General features: G+C 48.5%; 9 protein-coding genes across 9 annotated transcripts; 5 read left to right on the forward strand and 4 right to left on the reverse strand.

Annotated features, from left to right (window-relative positions):
- Window positions 1–35: 35 nt before the first annotated feature.
- ASPWEDRAFT_91367 (uncharacterized protein) lies at window positions 36–548 on the forward strand (the record flags this gene model as incomplete). The annotated part of the gene is made up of 1 exon (XM_040839589.1): window positions 36–548. A coding segment is annotated over one exon (513 nt), but the record flags the coding sequence as incomplete, so codon positions are not given.
- A 774-nt stretch (window positions 549–1,322) lies between these two features.
- Window positions 1,323–2,151, forward strand: ASPWEDRAFT_141939 (uncharacterized protein; the record flags this gene model as incomplete). Its single annotated transcript, XM_040829428.1, has 1 exon — window positions 1,323–2,151. A coding segment is annotated over exon 1 (615 nt), but the record flags the coding sequence as incomplete, so codon positions are not given.
- Window positions 2,152–2,898: 747 nt separating this feature from the next.
- Window positions 2,899–3,465, reverse strand: ASPWEDRAFT_54684 (mitochondrial 54S ribosomal protein mL60; the record flags this gene model as incomplete). The annotated part of the gene is made up of 3 exons (XM_040838092.1): window positions 2,899–2,951; window positions 3,100–3,329; window positions 3,425–3,465. 3 exons carry the CDS (start codon window positions 3,463–3,465, stop codon window positions 2,899–2,901), a joined length of 324 nt encoding a protein of 107 aa, XP_040685233.1.
- A 176-nt stretch (window positions 3,466–3,641) lies between these two features.
- On the forward strand, window positions 3,642–5,304 carry ASPWEDRAFT_45512 (tafazzin). Its single transcript, XM_040836560.1, has 4 exons — window positions 3,642–3,974; window positions 4,075–4,093; window positions 4,181–4,291; window positions 4,364–5,304. The coding sequence occupies exons 1-4, from the start codon at window positions 3,764–3,766 to the stop codon at window positions 5,175–5,177; spliced, it is 1,155 nt and encodes a 384-aa protein (XP_040685234.1). The 5' UTR covers window positions 3,642–3,763; the 3' UTR covers window positions 5,178–5,304.
- A 204-nt stretch (window positions 5,305–5,508) lies between these two features.
- ASPWEDRAFT_119587 (uncharacterized protein) lies at window positions 5,509–7,320 on the forward strand (the record flags this gene model as incomplete). Its single annotated transcript, XM_040828920.1, has 1 exon — window positions 5,509–7,320. One exon carries the CDS (start codon window positions 5,509–5,511, stop codon window positions 7,318–7,320), a length of 1,812 nt encoding a protein of 603 aa, XP_040685235.1.
- A 247-nt stretch (window positions 7,321–7,567) lies between these two features.
- On the reverse strand, window positions 7,568–9,582 carry dbp9 (ATP-dependent DNA/RNA helicase; the record flags this gene model as incomplete). The annotated part of the gene is made up of 4 exons (XM_040828960.1): window positions 7,568–8,648; window positions 8,712–9,190; window positions 9,248–9,324; window positions 9,381–9,582. 4 exons carry the CDS (start codon window positions 9,580–9,582, stop codon window positions 7,568–7,570), a joined length of 1,839 nt encoding a protein of 612 aa, XP_040685236.1.
- Window positions 9,583–10,176: 594 nt separating this feature from the next.
- On the reverse strand, window positions 10,177–12,072 carry ASPWEDRAFT_696581 (uncharacterized protein). Its single transcript, XM_040839059.1, has 8 exons — window positions 11,887–12,072; window positions 11,735–11,816; window positions 11,509–11,679; window positions 11,214–11,448; window positions 11,093–11,162; window positions 10,999–11,039; window positions 10,776–10,933; window positions 10,177–10,709 (listed from the first exon to the last, which is right to left on the reverse strand). Exons 1-8 carry the CDS (start codon window positions 11,936–11,938, stop codon window positions 10,403–10,405), a joined length of 1,116 nt encoding a protein of 371 aa, XP_040685237.1. The 5' UTR covers window positions 11,939–12,072; the 3' UTR covers window positions 10,177–10,402.
- An 872-nt stretch (window positions 12,073–12,944) lies between these two features.
- ASPWEDRAFT_176628 (uncharacterized protein) lies at window positions 12,945–14,640 on the forward strand (the record flags this gene model as incomplete). The annotated part of the gene is made up of 2 exons (XM_040831534.1): window positions 12,945–12,998; window positions 13,054–14,640. 2 exons carry the CDS (start codon window positions 12,945–12,947, stop codon window positions 14,638–14,640), a joined length of 1,641 nt encoding a protein of 546 aa, XP_040685238.1.
- A 328-nt stretch (window positions 14,641–14,968) lies between these two features.
- On the reverse strand, window positions 14,969–16,884 carry ASPWEDRAFT_72469 (uncharacterized protein). Its single transcript, XM_040839244.1, has 2 exons — window positions 16,621–16,884; window positions 14,969–16,558 (listed from the first exon to the last, which is right to left on the reverse strand). Exon 2 carries the CDS (start codon window positions 16,506–16,508, stop codon window positions 15,276–15,278), a length of 1,233 nt encoding a protein of 410 aa, XP_040685239.1. The 5' UTR covers window positions 16,509–16,558; window positions 16,621–16,884; the 3' UTR covers window positions 14,969–15,275.
- Window positions 16,885–16,963: the final 79 nt, after the last annotated feature.

The raw sequence follows: 16,963 nt of genomic DNA on the forward strand, positions 1-16,963 counted from the left end.
ATGTCAATTTGGCCATACACACCGGCATTCAACAGATGGCACCTGTCCTTCCACGACAGTTCTATCACTTTCCTCCTCCCCCTCAACCGCCAAAAGAACCACCGGCTACGCCTGTCCATGTTACGAGTTTCATTAGCCTCAAAGTACTACTCGAGCTATTTACCGGGACAATCTGCATATTTGTGATTGGTGTTCTTTTCTGGAAGATTGGGAAATTTGTCCGATCCCTCAGCCGGGGCAAGGTGGTGGGAAATGGCAACACTCCCACCACTCGGTACGCAAGGACTTGGTACGGCTGGGTACCATGGGAGCGACATGAGGCCACTAAGGACATATTTCGGAAATGCGCTGCAAAGATCAGTGAGTGGACATCATGGAAGTCTTCCAGAGCCGACTACCGTTGGGTCTGGTGGGACCCAGGCAACAAAGAGCTGGAAAGGCATTATCAAAACCAAAGGCCACTCCGATGGCTGCCCAAATGTCTTAGAAGCTACAGGTTCACGACAGCAGATGAAATCTGGAACTCTGGCCACCCAGATGGTCATAATGGACCAGCGAAATTCTCAACCACTACGATGACAGGAGCACAAAGATTGCCGAAGAGGACAGTTACGAACCACAACAGTACACTTGACGGGAAACATCCCATAGATTACCTTCCATCAACAGGGCTTGCAGACCGATTATCGAATTTCAAAGACAATTTTGATCGGAGTTTGTCTCACAAAAAGAAAACTTGGACGCAGAGATCTCATACAATATGCGATAAGCCCGGACTGTTCCGGTCTCTGAATCAGCCTAAGAATTTTCCTAGAGGAAACATTTTCTTGCACCTAAAGGAAAGCGAGCCGGCACGCAATCATAGTGCTTCCCTTCCGTGTCTGTTAAATGCAAGACCTCTTCCTTCTAAATTACATGAGTTATCAGCTCGCTCACAAGAAACATCGAACACGGCAGAGTGTGCATCGTATGAACCCAAAATGTTCCGTTATGCGCGCAAGTACCAGGTTTGGTCTACCCAAATGCAAATACAGACATCCAATCTGGCACGAAACAGCCCATGCGAGTTCATAGAGCCCCCAGGAAGTCCTATTTCGGAGCTCCTGGCCAGTTACTCATCAGAAGGAAATTCCCTTTTCAGATCTCTTGATGAGCCACGGAATGGCTTCATTGATGGTAGTTACTCTTCGGATTCAGGTAGCCATACCCTGTCAGGCCTTGCGCAGCATTTCTCTAGAAAGCGAGCTACATTAATAAATGCCCCGAACAACACGGTTGGAGCTGGAGTGTGGAGCTCCACGCCAGCTCTATGTCATCCATATCTTTCTCTCTCTCTTACTAGTGCCGAAATCGCCGGGCGAAATGGATTCCAGTCTCTCTGCGACATAAGACAATTAAATTCCCGCTCATTCTCGTCCAAGCCGATTCGATCCGTGAGAAGCAGAATCAAGGAAAAGTCGCAGCTCAAGGAAGTACTTAAGCCCAATATTCGGAAAAGAAAACCGATTCCTTTTGAAAATTGGAGTCCTTGGGAAATGCGATTAATCGATTGCCTGGATCGAAAGCTTGCATGGCTCCTCGGTCAACTAAACCCAGGTCGAAGGCCCTTCCATTTTTCGATACTTGCCAATCACTGGCTGAATAGGGAAACGTGGGTTGTACTTGACCCTATATCACGAGTTCCCATAGATGCAAGAAGACAGCTGGGGGATCCGAGATTCAACGTGCCATACCCAATACCGTGTTGGGACCCGAAGCCCAAGTACCCTAAGATATCATACAAAAAGGCACATACGCCTAGAATAGATTCTTGGAGAGTTGCAGTGAACCGTCATAGAAGGGCATCAGGTATCAGAGATATCATCAAAACCGTGGGACTGTATGAGGGCTCAGCCGAGGAACCCCCCGATGGTAAAGTCGATACAGCAAGCTGGATGCTTCGAAAACCGCCTCAAGGGTATGAGATGTCAACCAAGCAGAAAAATGCATACTATGAAGGAGGCGCAGGCTGGCAAGAAAAACTCAGCGATTGGCAGAAGATCCGCCGTGGCTACCGGATTCGCAAGGCAATACATGAAGGCAGAGTCAATCGAACCAGAGCAAAGGAGATTGCAGTCGGTATTATGCGATATTGCCGATCAAGGCCATCTAGGAGCTCAAGTATATGATGATAATGCGATTATAGGGCTCATTGACGATTTGCGGAAAAACCGCGAAGGCCAGGACATGAAGCTGCAATCGAAATGCTCTAAACGCATTCACTGAGAAATGATTATCATATGTCGACGGCACCGCCAGAAAATCGGTGGTTACCACATGGCTTTTGGCAATTGATACAGCTTATATAGCATGGAGTATAATCAAGCAGCTGGAACTCGGTCCTCGTCTGTGTCCAGCGTTTTCTGGGGGAAACGGTTTCATGTTGAATTGTGGCCAATATATTAGGGGTTAGTGCTCGAGATTTGAGTAGGTAGTTGCGTATCGCATTGTTAGCGCTATATGTTTATAAATCCACTCCCTTGAATTGCCATTTCCGTGAGCTATTTTTCTGGTCCTATCTTTATACTAGTCAGATCGATAATGACATCGTAGAGTTCACTTCTGAAACATGTCAAATTATGGATGCGTTCTAAACCCCAAATAATGAAACACTGCGAGTAAAAGAGAGAGCCCATTGCGATAATGGTGCAATTCCCCAATTGCCTAAAACTCCAGTTATCCTTCCTGTGTTCTTTTGCTAGCCCAAAGATTTCTGCCCGCGGGAGCGTAGGACCGATCTGAGCTGCGATTTATCGTACAATATGATTCAAATATTTACTCCCAAGGAACGGCAATAGGTGCCTTGTGTCAACGTTGTAATCGAAATGCCTCCTCGCACCACCTGCGCAATCACGTAGCTTAGAAACCCGGGGGGTTCACTCGCTGGCTGACTCGTGTCCACTTGGGAAGTTCTAGCAAAGAAGAAACAAGGTGTTAGCGGTATTCAATTGAGAAAAAAAGCGAAAGAAAAATGGCTGCGTTATTCCTGGCTAGGGAAACCGCAGCCTCCAAACCAAGCCAGCTTTTGTGCCAGGGAGGGACGGATCTCGAATAGCTTACTGTGAATTCCCTTGCGATACTTCTTCTCCTTCTTGTCGAAAATTGTGTACTTGTCCTTGGGCAACATTTCCTCCTCGCGAGGCATCTCGGTAAACCACCGCTCAACGGAGTGTGTGCTCTGTCCATTTCGCTGCAAAGCGGCACTGACTGTGTCGATCACCCGGTCAACGGAGCGAAGACGCTTGCGTTGTCTTGCCTTCTGGGGTTGCGAGATGCGCCATGGGATCTTCCTGTTGGATGAAGCAATTAGATGATGTCCCATAAACAGACCGAATTGAAAAAAGATTTGGGTCAAATTGGTGTCGAAGATGGGACCACCACGTACCAGAGAAGACCTGAGAATAGAGGCGACGAGGGCTTGAACATCTTCGCGGGTTGTCAAAGGGAGATTGACGGAGAATGTGCAATGGCGAAGAGGGTCGAGAAGGATGAAGCCATCTCGCAGGGCGAAAATGATAGCGAAGTCGAGCTGGTCCGTGCCCGCCTCCGACCTCCGCGGCGCAAAAACCAATGAAGACGCCAACTGCCTTCACGCCGCCGATCCGGGGACAAGTTTCTCTTCCTTGGTTTCTCGTCTCTCATCGTCGTCTCCTTTTTCTCTTCTCCCAATTTCTTATTTACCTCTGGCCTCTGGTTCTTTCCATGGATTTTCTATAGAGCCAAGATGTTCAGCGGTGCGGATTCCGGCGCAACGGGGGATTGTCCCTCGGCCCCTTGGAGGGCATTGTCTTCTACGACTATGTTTGGAGTTGGTGCTTTGTGTCGTGCCTTTTTTACCGCAGCGAGTTATTCGGAAGTAAATGGCCTGGAGCCTTTCATCGAACTGCTCGATTCGAGGCGGGATCCATCGCAGAGAACGAGGGGTTTGCTTACAGGTACCAAATGCCCAATTTCTTCCTTTTTCCCAGTTCTTCCTTTCCAGGGACTGTTGCAGCTGCAAGAGAACAATGGCTAATAGCTGGTACACTACTGCAGTTTCGAACCATACCAGCGTGTACGTACGTGCGAAAAGCCTCGATATTGAGGCGGTCTAAATCAGTTTGATCCGAAAATCGCTGACTCTGGTCGCTGAATTGTGCAGTATGGATGATCCTGTGATGTGGGGGTCTCTCCCAATGCGATTCCACTTTGGATTGCCAACATGGAACCGAAGATGGTCGTTTGGCAGCCATGACATTTGTTATCAGACTCGGTATACTTGGATTCCTTCATCTTTTCAAAACGGCAGGATAGTAGTGTTTGGCTGACAATATGGGTTTCAAAGGCCTTTAGCCCTTTTCTTCGCAATGGGCCAAGTCCTTCCAACACACCGACTTGCTCATTCGCCACACGGTGGTCTTGCGCAACCCGCCGTGACCCAAGCAATCCGATTACTATCCAAGGGGCCATTCCCTGTTGATCACCATATCGCTAAGCCCGAACGACAGCATTGGAGTATACACAACGTTTGTGTCGATCCGTTCTCCGACCTTCCCACAGCTTACACCACCGATGGCGAGGATTCTCATCTAGCGCCCTCGGCCTACGCCTGCAATTCTCATTCGTGGTTACATATTTTCCCTGAGGGCAAGATTCACCAAGCACCTCAGAAGACAATGCGCTACTTTAAGTGGGGTGTCGCCCGGCTTATTCTGGAAGCCACCGAGTGTCCGGATGTTGTGCCAATCTGGCTAGAAGGATTTGATGAGGTCATGCATGAGGACCGCGGCTTTCCACGCTTTGCTCCTCGTGTCGGAAAGAACATCAGCATTACCTTTGGAAACAAGGTAGACACTGAGGCTGTCTTTGGAGATACAAGAAGGCGCTGGCAAGAACTGAAGGCAAAGGCAGAGTTAGCCTCGCCGGAGACCCGGGATCTACCTCTGGGAGTCTTGAGCGACGAGCTTTTGAACGGCAAAGAGGCAGTTGCGCTGCGGAAAGAAGTCACCAAAAAGGTCAGAGACCTTGTACTGGAAGTGCGATCGACGAGAGGTCTCCCTGACGAAGATCCAAAAGAAGGTCTCGTCGAGACATGGATCCGAGAGGGACCCAAGCACGAAGGTAAAATGGATGATGGATCCTGGGTTCGAGATATTTGAACTGTAGGACATGTTTGGTTCATCGCCAAGTCTGGTGGTACCATGTAAAATAGTGTTAGTGGCACATGTATAGTCAGCGCATATAGAACAGTTTGTACAATTCAAAAAGCAAAATTATAGATTCGAATACCTTCACTATCTCTCTTTCCGTATTGCGAAATAGAGATGTGTGTTTTATTCTGACTCACTGCTTGACTCATTGCTTAGCTGCTGTGACTATGATTATTGGGGGCGGCAAATGCCATACTACAATGTAAAAACCCCCACAGTCTGCTCCAACTTTCCTTCACTTCACCCCTCGTCATCTTCTGCTTTTGCAGTCGAGTTCCCTATGCCCAAAAAGCGACACAACGCTATCTTTGCGAATCCGACAAACACCGTTCATCCTACCCTTCTCTCCTCGGGTCCTCGAAACTACCAGAATGATCGTTCCCGATCGTCCCAGGCTTCGTCCTCAACCGCGGAGCCATCCGTGAATGACCTCATCAATCATCTGCGTCGCACTCAGGTGTCTCGTCCATCTGAAGATGGCACACCGGCTTCATCCAGGCCGATCGCTCCTCGATCTGTCCATCCGTCGTTGCGAAATCTCCTAGAGCTCCCAGAGACACCACCGCCCCGCCCCCGCCCAGGTGTCCGCCGTGTCGGAGTTGGGGGACAGCGAGCCAGAAGGATTGCTGGACCACCTCCACCTGAAAGCTGGCTTTTGGGAAGCAATGATGCAAATACCCTTGACGATGATGAGGAAGCGCTAACGGCTGCGGATACGGAGAGAGTTATTTACCGTTTAGAGCGTCTTCCTGGGATCGCGTTTCCTCCGAAACACAGCTTGTTGCATATGTTGCTCAAGTCGATGGGTTTGCATTGGGCGTGGCATATTGAATATGATGGAGAGTTTCTTGCCTTGTTACCCAGCCAGATTAAGGTGCTATTGCTTAGCTATATTGCCGTCTATGCGAGGGATCAACGATTCGGGGGTCTCATGCAGGGCTTAGGGCCGCTCTTAAAGACATCAATGGGTGACGATGAAAGTGATTCTTATCAAGAAACAGACCTGGATATCTCGCGGCTAGATTTATGTGGTGTTATAGGGCGATGGATGACGTTCAAACAACTCACCAGGGAGTTGATTACATCTCAGAAATCCCGTTCAGCTTCTGTGCAGCGCACGTCTAAAGAGGCCGTTCCGTCTTCATGGGAGGATGATTACGAGGAAGATGCGGGCCCTTCCACTGGGAGTCAATATTCGGCTATCCCCAAGTCTCTCAACCAAGGCCTTCGCTTTGAGAATCTCCGTTTTCTGTCTCTGGCACATCCTAGCCCAGCTGCTGTGAACTGGAATTCCCTCATTGGTCTCCTCTCACGGTTATCCACACTCACTCATCTCTCCTTAGCTCACTGGCCCGTCCCAACAGTCACCCCTAACGCGATAAATGCTCGCATCCGGCACCCAACACATCACTCATTGTCTTTTGCGTACAGCGGCACAGATGCCTACTCTGCAATGGAAAACAATTGGGCCGAAGCAGCTGGTGTGCTACGCAAGCTTTCACGTGCCACGTACTGTCTTAAATGGCTGGACCTGGAAGGCTGCGGGGACTGGATCCCTGCGTTAAACTGGGACGGGGTTGACCCGGACGGGCACGCGTATCCCTCTGGCTCCACAGGCCCAGAGTGGAATGCATCATGGAGAGACATCGAATACATTCGGTTGGGGCCCGGGTGGCTTCCCCACATTGATGATACCGAGCTAGTCAGCTCACTCCAGAAGGAGAGAGAGACGGAGAGGCAAACGAGTTCACCATTGCCAGCGTCATCCAATGTCCCCGCGTCCCAATCTCTGGCATCATCAATGCATGCTCCATCCCGATCTAGAGGCTTTGGCAGGGAAGATCCAACACCACCTGACTCGCCGGATCTCCCGTGGGATGTTGAGGTGGAACGGATCAAATATCGGCGCTCCAAGGAGTTGGAACGATATCGTGAACTTGCCCGCTCCGCAAAAGCAGTCCAGAGACGTATCCAGCAGATTAGGAGAGTAGGACGAGGCAAATGGGTGCACTTCTCCTTCGGGTTTGAAGAATTGGAGCCCGGGGTTCTCAAGAAATTGCTAGGACCCGAGTACTCCAGTTTCTTCCCATGAAAGTGGTGATTGGTTATCTATGTTCTCTCGGCTGGGCTTGAACAGACGATATTTACTGTGATATATGCATTATAACCCCCATATATACAAAATTATTATTCAAATATAAGTGTTTTCCTACCACAGTTTTAAACATTTAGGGTTTGTAGAAGCTATATGCAGTGATAAAGGCAGAGACGCTATCTCATATAATTCTTTTTTAAGTACACACAACCAATTGGTATCATTAAATCACGTCTGTCAAATTTTATTTACGACCCTTGTTGAATGTCTTCAGAGGATCAACTCTTCCACCAGCCTTCCTAGGCTTACCCTTCCCACGGTTCTTTTCTCTTGCCTTTCGGATTCTGTTATCATTAGACTTTCCGAAACCGACGTATCCGATCTTTTCACTCGAGATGCCCTTTCTTCCCTTGGCGGGCATCAAGTATTCTGGGATATGCTTGAGATGCGGTTGAATACGTGCTGAGCGAAGCTCACCGTCGTGGCGGAGTTGGCGCAGTTCCTCGGGGTTCTCTTCGAAATGGCGCTTAAGCTTCTCACTCTTAATCAGTTCCTGCCGAATTTCTCGGGCACGGGCTTCCTGCACTGCCAGCCGTGTGATAGATCGAAGGGCGTCAGTCATTCGGTATCGGAAAGCGTCGACCTGCTTCATTTCGAAATGGTAGGGCTTGACTTCGTGCCCGCGCTTGGATTGCCGCTTGACAATCTTTCCGAGCACGGCCTCATCGCGCTTCGATCCTGAAAAGGAAGTAGGCTTGTGCTTTCCAAAGTCTTCAGCCGGGACGACAAACGAGAGTGCCATACCGGCCTTGCCCGCTCTTCCGGTACGTCCGATACGGTGGGTGTATGATTTAGAATTGGAGGGCAGGTCGAAGTTCAGAACACAGGCGACGTTTTGGAAGTCGATACCGCGGGAAACTCCGTAGTCCTTATCCTTGCCTGATACTTTGCGGCGCTTAGATGATTTGCCATTTTCTTCCTCGTCTTCATCCTCGCTCGAACCGATTCCTTCGTTTGCCTCTTCACCTTGTTCGTTGGAAGCATCCTCTGACTTTCTGGACTTTTTGGAAACGCCCATGACTTCTTGATCGTCGGCAGCAATTATGATATCATAGACTCCCTTGTTGAATTCCTGCACGACGTGTATCCGGGAGTTGACGGGCAATTCGGAGTTGAGAACACAGCTCTTGATACCAAACTGTTCGAGGAACAACTTCACTCGGTAGCACCGATCCACATCTCCAACGAAAATAATGACCTTTCCTTTAATCAGTTGAAGCTTGAAGATGACGTAGGTCAAGAGGAATTTTTCGTCTTCCGCACATCTATATTCGCGAATGTTAGCACGGCTTCTCATACGATACCACCGATTGGATAATTATTCTCACCTGACCACGAATTGACTGATACCGGCACCCTCGTCCTCTTTGTCTTCCAGCTTCAGGATAACGGGGTTCCGACAAAACAAGCTCTTCAAGGTATCAACTTCCGATGTGAGAGTAGCGCTCATGAGGAATGTTTGAACACCACGAGGAACAGCCTTTGCCAATGTGTGAATGTCATCTTCATAACCATATGAAAGTACCAAGTCCGCTTCGTCGATCACAAGGTGGGCCAGATTTTCCAAGGACAGGGCTGAGTTTCCGATGTTGGCGAGGACACGGGAGGGAGTCGACACGATCAAGTCAGGGTAGTCAGCGAGCATGGTACGTTGTACTGCGTCTGATACTTTCTGTGTAAGGTTCACCGAGCGAACATCCTTTCCGCAGAAGGCTGCGAAAGTAGTAACGACATTCTGGACTTGTTCCGCAAGCTCTCGGGTTGGGACGAGGATGAGGCCTGTTGTAGCCTTCAATGAAGGGTCGATCTAATCGCACGCAAGTCAGTATACATGTAACCTTGGAGGGAAAAGGCGACGACGAACAGATTTCTTCTGGAGGATGGTTTGAATGATCGGGAGAACATAAGCGGCAGTCTTGCCGGAGCCAGTCTTTGCGCGGGCTGATTTTATTAGTATTCTGTCTTCATTACATTGCGATGATCATCCCGGTACTCACCCAAAATATCCTTTCCTTCAAGCGCCAGGGGAATTCCCTTTGCTTGGACCAGAGTAGGTTTTGTAAATTTCTCTTTGATCAGGGCTTGGCGCAGTCGCGGGTCAAGATTGAGGCTTTCGAAGTCCGTATCGTTCGCATCATTCGCATCTGCGGCCTTTGCCTCTGGCGAGGGGACATCGTTTGCATCGAGCTTCCGTTTCATTGTTGCTGTAAGAACCTCGCAGTTTTAGTAAACACACGAGGAGATCTGGGTATTGTTCTGTTCTAGTCTTCGAGATATGAAAGCAGAAAGTTTTCGTCGGCGGAGGGTTTGGAAAATCTGGTGGGCGGTGAGACTTTTTGCGGCAGTTTCTTTTTTTTGCTCCACTTTTATCCACCAGACGGAGACATCCATCTAAACACTGCAACGATTTTCTGCGCAATCACTTTTATCCCACGTTTTTCTGTTTATCTCATACTTGATTCAGGCAAAGAAAGATCTCCGAAATATATATATTGTTCTGAAACTAGTTATCGAAATGCAATCGGAATTTGCTTTGATTCGACACTACAGACAAATGTTATAAGGTAACGAACGACTGACTGATCGAGAAAGATATTCAAATCTGAACAAAGAAACGAGAGAGGAACAACTAGAAAAAAAAACTGCAAAAAGAACGGGACAGCAAAGGCGAATCAACAATACTGGTGTAACTCAGATGCATTGAAAACATGATCTCAGGTCATCCAGCGAACCCATTCGTCGAAAATCCAACAGCTGCTAACCCAAAAATCAATCATAAATCGTGATAGATGGATGCGTATTCGAAGCAGAAATGAAAAGAAAGTCTACCGACCCATCATCCGGATAAGATGCAGGTGGGAGATATGTTCCGTAAATGGCAGAAATCCAGTTTCTACCTGAAAGTCACGTATGATGTTCGAGTAGCAAAGACAATAGCCTCGGCTAAGAGTCGACTCTGATGGGGCTGCAAGTTCGAAAGAATGGCCATATCCAAGATTGAGTCCTTTCTGGACAGTTCTCAGTGACCGAAGTCGAACTCTTTTTTAACATAAGCCCTAAAATCATCCATTGATGCTGGGGCAATCTTTCCAACGTGAAGAACTTTGACATTATGCTCGACGGTATAAACCTTGCCGAAATTCAAGCGTGACATGGGCTCTAATTTCTGATCGGGCGAGGCTGGTTGAACCTCCAGAGGCCTCTTGGGTATTAGAGGCTCATCGGAGCTAGTTATCGGTTTATAGCCTTGCATGTAAATGATGGCGTGTTTTGATACATCTACACCTGGCTTGGATAAGCCTTGTCCAGAGTAAGTGCTCACAGGGCTAGGATAACATGGTTAGTACTACCTAGCAAGTATTTGGTGCATCAAAATGCCCAGTCCTACTTACATGCACCATGAACATTTATCTTGTTGTTTCACAACCACCATGCGCCGAATGCTACTATATATCTTCTCGTTATATCTCCCAATCGATACTGGGATATTTCTCTGGGTTAACAGAGTGCCATTTCGCCCAACATTTTCATGCCAGAGAAGTGAGAAAACCTGATGAATGCGTCAGACTCAAGACTCCACGCAATTTTCAACGCAATTTTCATGACGGGTCATACCCTGCCGACTTTGAAGAAACTATTCTGTTGGATTCGGTAGCCTAATAAACGTCAGAACATCAACTAACATAAATGGAACCGGGCTAATACAGACGACGATCAAGGGTATCTTCTATCTCGTCATTCTGTCCCTCGATACGGTATGCGGGAACAGGATGAGAATCCTAGGTGGCAGTTAGATATCACTTTCTTTCCAGTCATACATTGTGACTTACCGGATGCGAGCGACGACGTGATTCATAACTTGGTGCGTGAGCTGCACTAGGTTCCTGTGTCTTGTAATGCAATGCGGTGTCTCCATTGATTCCAAATCCGGAGCCTATACCACTGAGGCTGTCGCTTTCGATGCCCAATGATCGTTGTCCACCATGGGATGAATACCCAGGTATATATCCACCGGATATGATTTGAGTAGGCTGACTCGGCTCTGAGGCAGAGCTGAATTCTGGGCTGATATTGTCTCATGATCAAAATCTAAATCCCTGCACTATGTGGACCTAGATGACTTACTCTTTGATAGTCCTTGGAGTACTTTGCGGGTAGGACGGAGGATAAAGATGAGATAAAGCTCGGGGATCGACCTGTGGTCCTTGGGCGTAGACAGAGTAACCGCTCTGTCCCGCAAAGGGCTGAGGTGTTGGTGGCAGTTGGGCAGAGTTCCAAGAAGGGTGGTTGGGGAAGCTTTTTCGGGTTAGCACGACAGCACCAGAAAAGACAGCCAGAGTTCCTGCCGTACCCCGTTGGATCCCTTCCACCTGCACCATGTGAGGCATTCCCCGATCCACCAAGATGTCTCCTCATATCGTTATTCAAAACTACTGGTTGACAGTACGTGTGTTAGAAGCAATACCTTTGATGCAGTCAACCCTGACAGGACTTTTCTCATACCAGGCTGAATATTTCTATTGAGATACTGCCACTGATTCTGACTGGAGGTCATCGCTATAGCATTGCGTCAAAGAGACAAGCTGAGGAACGAAGAGAGGAGGGCGTGCGTTGTTCAACCGATACGAAAACACCTTGAACAACTGTAAGGTTTAAGGCCTGCGATAATGGGAACTACTGTCATGGATTACTACCCAGACACCCGGCTTCAAATAACACATAATGCGGCTCTTTGAATCCGTTTCCCCATCGTGGAAAACCAGTCTGGCGGTAGCATGTCGGAGATTGCTGTAGTAGGGCTGGAGCCATCTGTGTTGTCGAACGATGACTCGCAGGTGCGAACCGCACATGACAGTCCATCGAGCAACCCGCAGGTTAAGCAAAAGAAAGAATGATGGTGCTCCATACGGGTCTCCCGGTCAGCAACGGGTTGGTTGTGCTTACAGGGGTCATCATTGGTCTGGTTCACGAGACGACATCATCGTCCCCCACGAAATCGCGGGATTGCGGGCGCTACTGTATGGCCTAGCAGTTTAGTCGGTGCTACGCTTGGAAGTTGTTGGATCCCGATACGACGGCGTGGTTGTTTGACTGGGAACGCTTGACATACTGGCCAGTGACAGACCACCATTCTGGCCGGAACAGAAGGGACGGCACACCGTTGCACAGCTGAAGGAGGAATCTTTCATATGGCATCGGATCAGGTCGAAAAAAAAGGGTAAACATGCCCGAGCTAGCGGTTAATTGCTCATCGTTGGTACGTTACACACGGGCTTTCTTTCTTTTCCACCTATAATAACGAAGTGTATTGACACGTACATATTCTTATCAGGCTTTAAGGGAGGCTTTAGGGGAAAAAAAGAAAAACCCGATACACGGCCCACTCCGAGGAAATGTCTCCCAACAGACTGTCAAGTTCTGAAGCCTCCAGGCGTTCCGTGGGGTCCTGATGCATGAACAATGCATGAGTCGGGGCCGACTTACACCGTCCTTACCGCTGTTTAGGATCGCACACCTCTGGGAAATGTAAAGCTTGCAAACTTTTACCTTCATTCTTTAATATGGCGTCCTTGGTTTCCTGGCCAGGATGCTTGAGGGACGGAAACCGCGAAAGGGTAAGTCGCGTGTGCCGACTCGATACTGTTGATACTTACTGGCGCCAACCTTTAGGAAAGGGGAAGCGATATCAATCGAGCGTATAGTATGGTGGGGCTAGATTCTTACAACGCAACAGCTTCTATTCATTACACTCCATTTGACTTTCCTGGAAACCTGCAGGATTTGGAATCAACGATTCAACGTTCATCTCCAGTCCCTTTCAAGGACTCATCTAGTTTTGAATTATATGAGGATGAGGATCTTCTCACACAGTATCGTGGTAGCTTGCCAGGAACCTTGCCTTCTCCTGTATCCCACAGCGAGCTTGAAATCGACGAGGCTCTACCTTTTATTCCAAATACAGCAGGGAACGCCGATGATCGACAAAGGCCGCTCTTTTTACATCCAGAGTACCCCGTGGATCAAATCAACAGGGCTTCTAGTGCCAAACCATCGACTAATCTCAAAGAGACAATCGATATATTGGTTGAACAGAATGATGATATTGCTGCAGCAAGATCGCGGGTACAAGAACTGCGGTTGATTTTAAGATACAAGAGGGACGAAGAAGGACAGCTCAGAGCCGCTCTGATGAAGAGGCTTAGGATGCTCTTTCTACAAGATGGGGCGCAAAATATCAAGCCACTTCTCCAGGAATTTGAACACCTTGAGTTAGCCGCGGAGACATCTTTGGGCCTGGAACGTAATTTCCAAGAGGCAGAAGATGACCTGGTGCAGCAGGAGTACGCACTCCTCAAATCGATGAGAAGACTCTCCGATATCCTTAACAGAGGCTCCTCACATCCCGTGCTGAAAGAAAACCTAGAAATGGAGAATGGAGACCTGGATGACACATCATCCATTGATAGTATGGAGCAAAACCTACCTCCAAGTGTAGTGGAATATCTGTCTCGGGTGGGAGACGTGCGCCTTCTTCAAGAGCAACTTTCTGGTCTTGACTCATCATGGCTTGCTATTAGTGATAAAAAGACCCAACGGCAACATCTCGGCATATCCATGGACGATGAGTCGCAAGAGTTCCTGCGCACCTACTCTGAAAAAAGAAACCAGATGCGGAAAGAAATGAACGATGTTCTCCTCGACGTTGGTCGGCTACGAGCCATCTGCGAGGAACAAGGCGTTCTGACGGATGAATACACAGGAGGCGTTGATATCATCCATGAGCTAAGTCTGGATTGCCTTGTTAGGGAGGCAGAGGATCCACTCAAGACATCAGCACTCGAGGATAGATCACCATTCTTTGAGCCGGAGACTTCTGCACCGTTCAGCCGAACTGCGTTCATCAACAAATGGATCCTACACCAACTGCGTCACTCGGCTATCGAAATCAGACGATTGAAGTCTCTTCCAGAACTGCAGATGCTGTGGGAAGAGGGCTGCGATGAAATGAGCATTAGCCGGTTGGCACTTACAGTGTGGTATACAGACGACACTGCTATATTGTCACCACGAACCTCTTCACAACTCGAATACTATACAGAAGATCAAGACATTCTCGATCCACTTATAGAGCTTGACGGAGATCCTGATAGACAAACAATGGACTATTCCATATTTCGGAGAAGCAACTCAGTCCCATATCCTGATCAACCATATCGAACCAATCCAATCTATCATCGTTCTCTATCTGTGACTTGATTCTCTTTCATTTACCACATTTCATTTGACCCTCATCCCATTCTCTCTTACATTCATTTGGTACTTGAGTCTATATTGCATTCCGCTCCTGGGATTTTCATGTTTTCATTTTTATATGCATCATAAAGCATGGCATAGAATTGAGCCTGGCGCCTGGAATTTCTTTTTTCATTTTCTCACCTTTTTCCATCTCACAAGTTTGACAGAAACAGAACCAGAAGGCGCAACATACCATTCCGTGTTTTCAATTCCTTGTTATTCATTTCCTCTTGTTAGCTCTAGAACTACATAGTTTGATATTGAACTTATTTCAAGAAATTCTATAAATCGATCAAGTAAATTCAAGTTTATATCTTATCTAAGTAATCTGTACATACATTCAAATCGATAAAATCGCATTATCACATCAATCATTGATAACCATAAGTAGACTCCATTCCCAGCGATTCGTGCCATTTCCCATAAAAAAATTCCGTTTGCATATCCATCATTCTTGTTCCGTAGTTCATGTGAAGTAAGCATCATTATTTACAAATTCAAATTCAAAAAAGCACAACAAAAGACTAAAACAAACGTCCATTCGTTCCAGCAGCGTATCAGAAAGATGATCAGTGAGCGTGAGTGAGGTATCAAACTCATGAATACCGAGTCCCCTCACCATCACTGTCACTCAAACTATCTCTTCGTCGACTCCGTCCTCCGTCACGTCGGTATCCTTTGCCGAGGGGGTGGTGGTAGCTCTTCGTCCCCGATCCATCATCCGTCTCGACATTGGAGTACTGGTACTCGGATCTCGTTCCGGCGGAGGAAAAGTCCAAAGGCTCAGTGTAGTGACCATGCACGGAGCGTCTCTCACGCTTGCGGGGGCTGCTTTGACGAGACGACGTAGACGGAGGAGGCGGGTTACGACGGCGCTCACGACGACGGTTGTGGCGTCGAGTCGAGGATGCGCGGGCGGTTTCACGGTCTCCCGTCGTCTGGCTGAGGACGTCCTCGGTTCCGGGCGTGAAGGAGAAATCGCGACTCTGTCTGCTCTGTCGGGGCGGTTTGTGGTAGGCGTAGTCGCGAGCTTCGCTCATCTCGCTCTGGTTGAAGTAGCTCGGTGGGTTGGAGGTGTCGTAGTCGCTGCCGTGGTAGGTTCCCTCTGCTTCGCGGTTCATGCCGCCCACCCGAGCGGCTTTCTCCTGGCGATACGCGAGCACGTCCTCGTCTTCCCTTTCTCTTTCCTCTTGGATAACGTCGTCATCGTCGTCCCGGCGTCGACGCATAAACCGCTCCTTGAGTCTGCGCTTCTTCTTCGGCTCGCCCTTCTCCGTAATCGTCGTCGCAGTATCGGTATATCCCAGTCCACTCTCCGTGTACGTGTACGCATCATCACTGTATCCATTATGCACGATACTCCCACCACCCAGCTTCGTGCTCTTCGTAGCATTACTCAACGTCTCACCATTGGGACCCTTCCGTCGTAAAACGGTAGACTTGTAGTCTTCCCAATCGCCCTTCCGCCAGATGAACCCGCCGTTCTTGGCCCAGAAGAAAAACCAAATGATGGCGAGAACGAAGGCGGCTCCGATGATTGCGAATAGGGCTAGTAGACCCTGCATGTGGATACTGTTGGGAGCCACGGTGCCTTGGCCGGATATTGGCTTCGAGGTTGATGTCGAGTCGGAGCGGGCCGCGAGGGTCTTTCCATCGTCGATTGTCGATGAGACATCACGGGCGTCGAGGTTGAGATTTTGATCCGGTAGTGATGATGACGATGGCGTTGATGACGGTGACGCGGATGAGGTTGTGTTGGTGATAAGATCAAGAATGGATCGTCCTGGAATGCCGGGGAAGTCCCCCACTGACTGGACGACTGGAGGCATGGTCGGTAGATAGATCGAGCTGTCAAGAGCACGCAGCTCAAGACGGAACTCTGCAGATGGTATCAGTAAACTATTGTTACATTCATCAGTTGAAAGATGGGATTGTTCTCACCTTATAATGGTAGCAAGAACGTTTCCAAAAAGCCGTCGTCCGCCCGTCTTTCAAACCGTGGATTCCCTCGAGATAACAAACTGGAATGTGGACCGGATCGATCGAACCACTATTCTTCGTCGAGTATACTCTGATCAGTATTTATTCATTTGCAACTTCTCAACACCGCAAGGAAAGAAGAAAGAATCAGTAACTTAGAAGAGACAGCAGCTGGACTCTGGCAAGCCCTTCTCGCCCTGGAAAATGCGGTGGTTGGCGGAAATCGAGAGGCTGGGGATGACGCTTTTTTTGTTTGGGGATCCGCGTTGTCACAGGCAACTCGCTGAGTCAGCGTCTCCGCAGA

Source organism: Aspergillus wentii, assembly GCF_001890725.1.
Source record: "Aspergillus wentii DTO 134E9 unplaced genomic scaffold ASPWEscaffold_8, whole genome shotgun sequence".
NCBI classification, from domain to species: domain Eukaryota; kingdom Fungi; phylum Ascomycota; class Eurotiomycetes; order Eurotiales; family Aspergillaceae; genus Aspergillus; species Aspergillus wentii.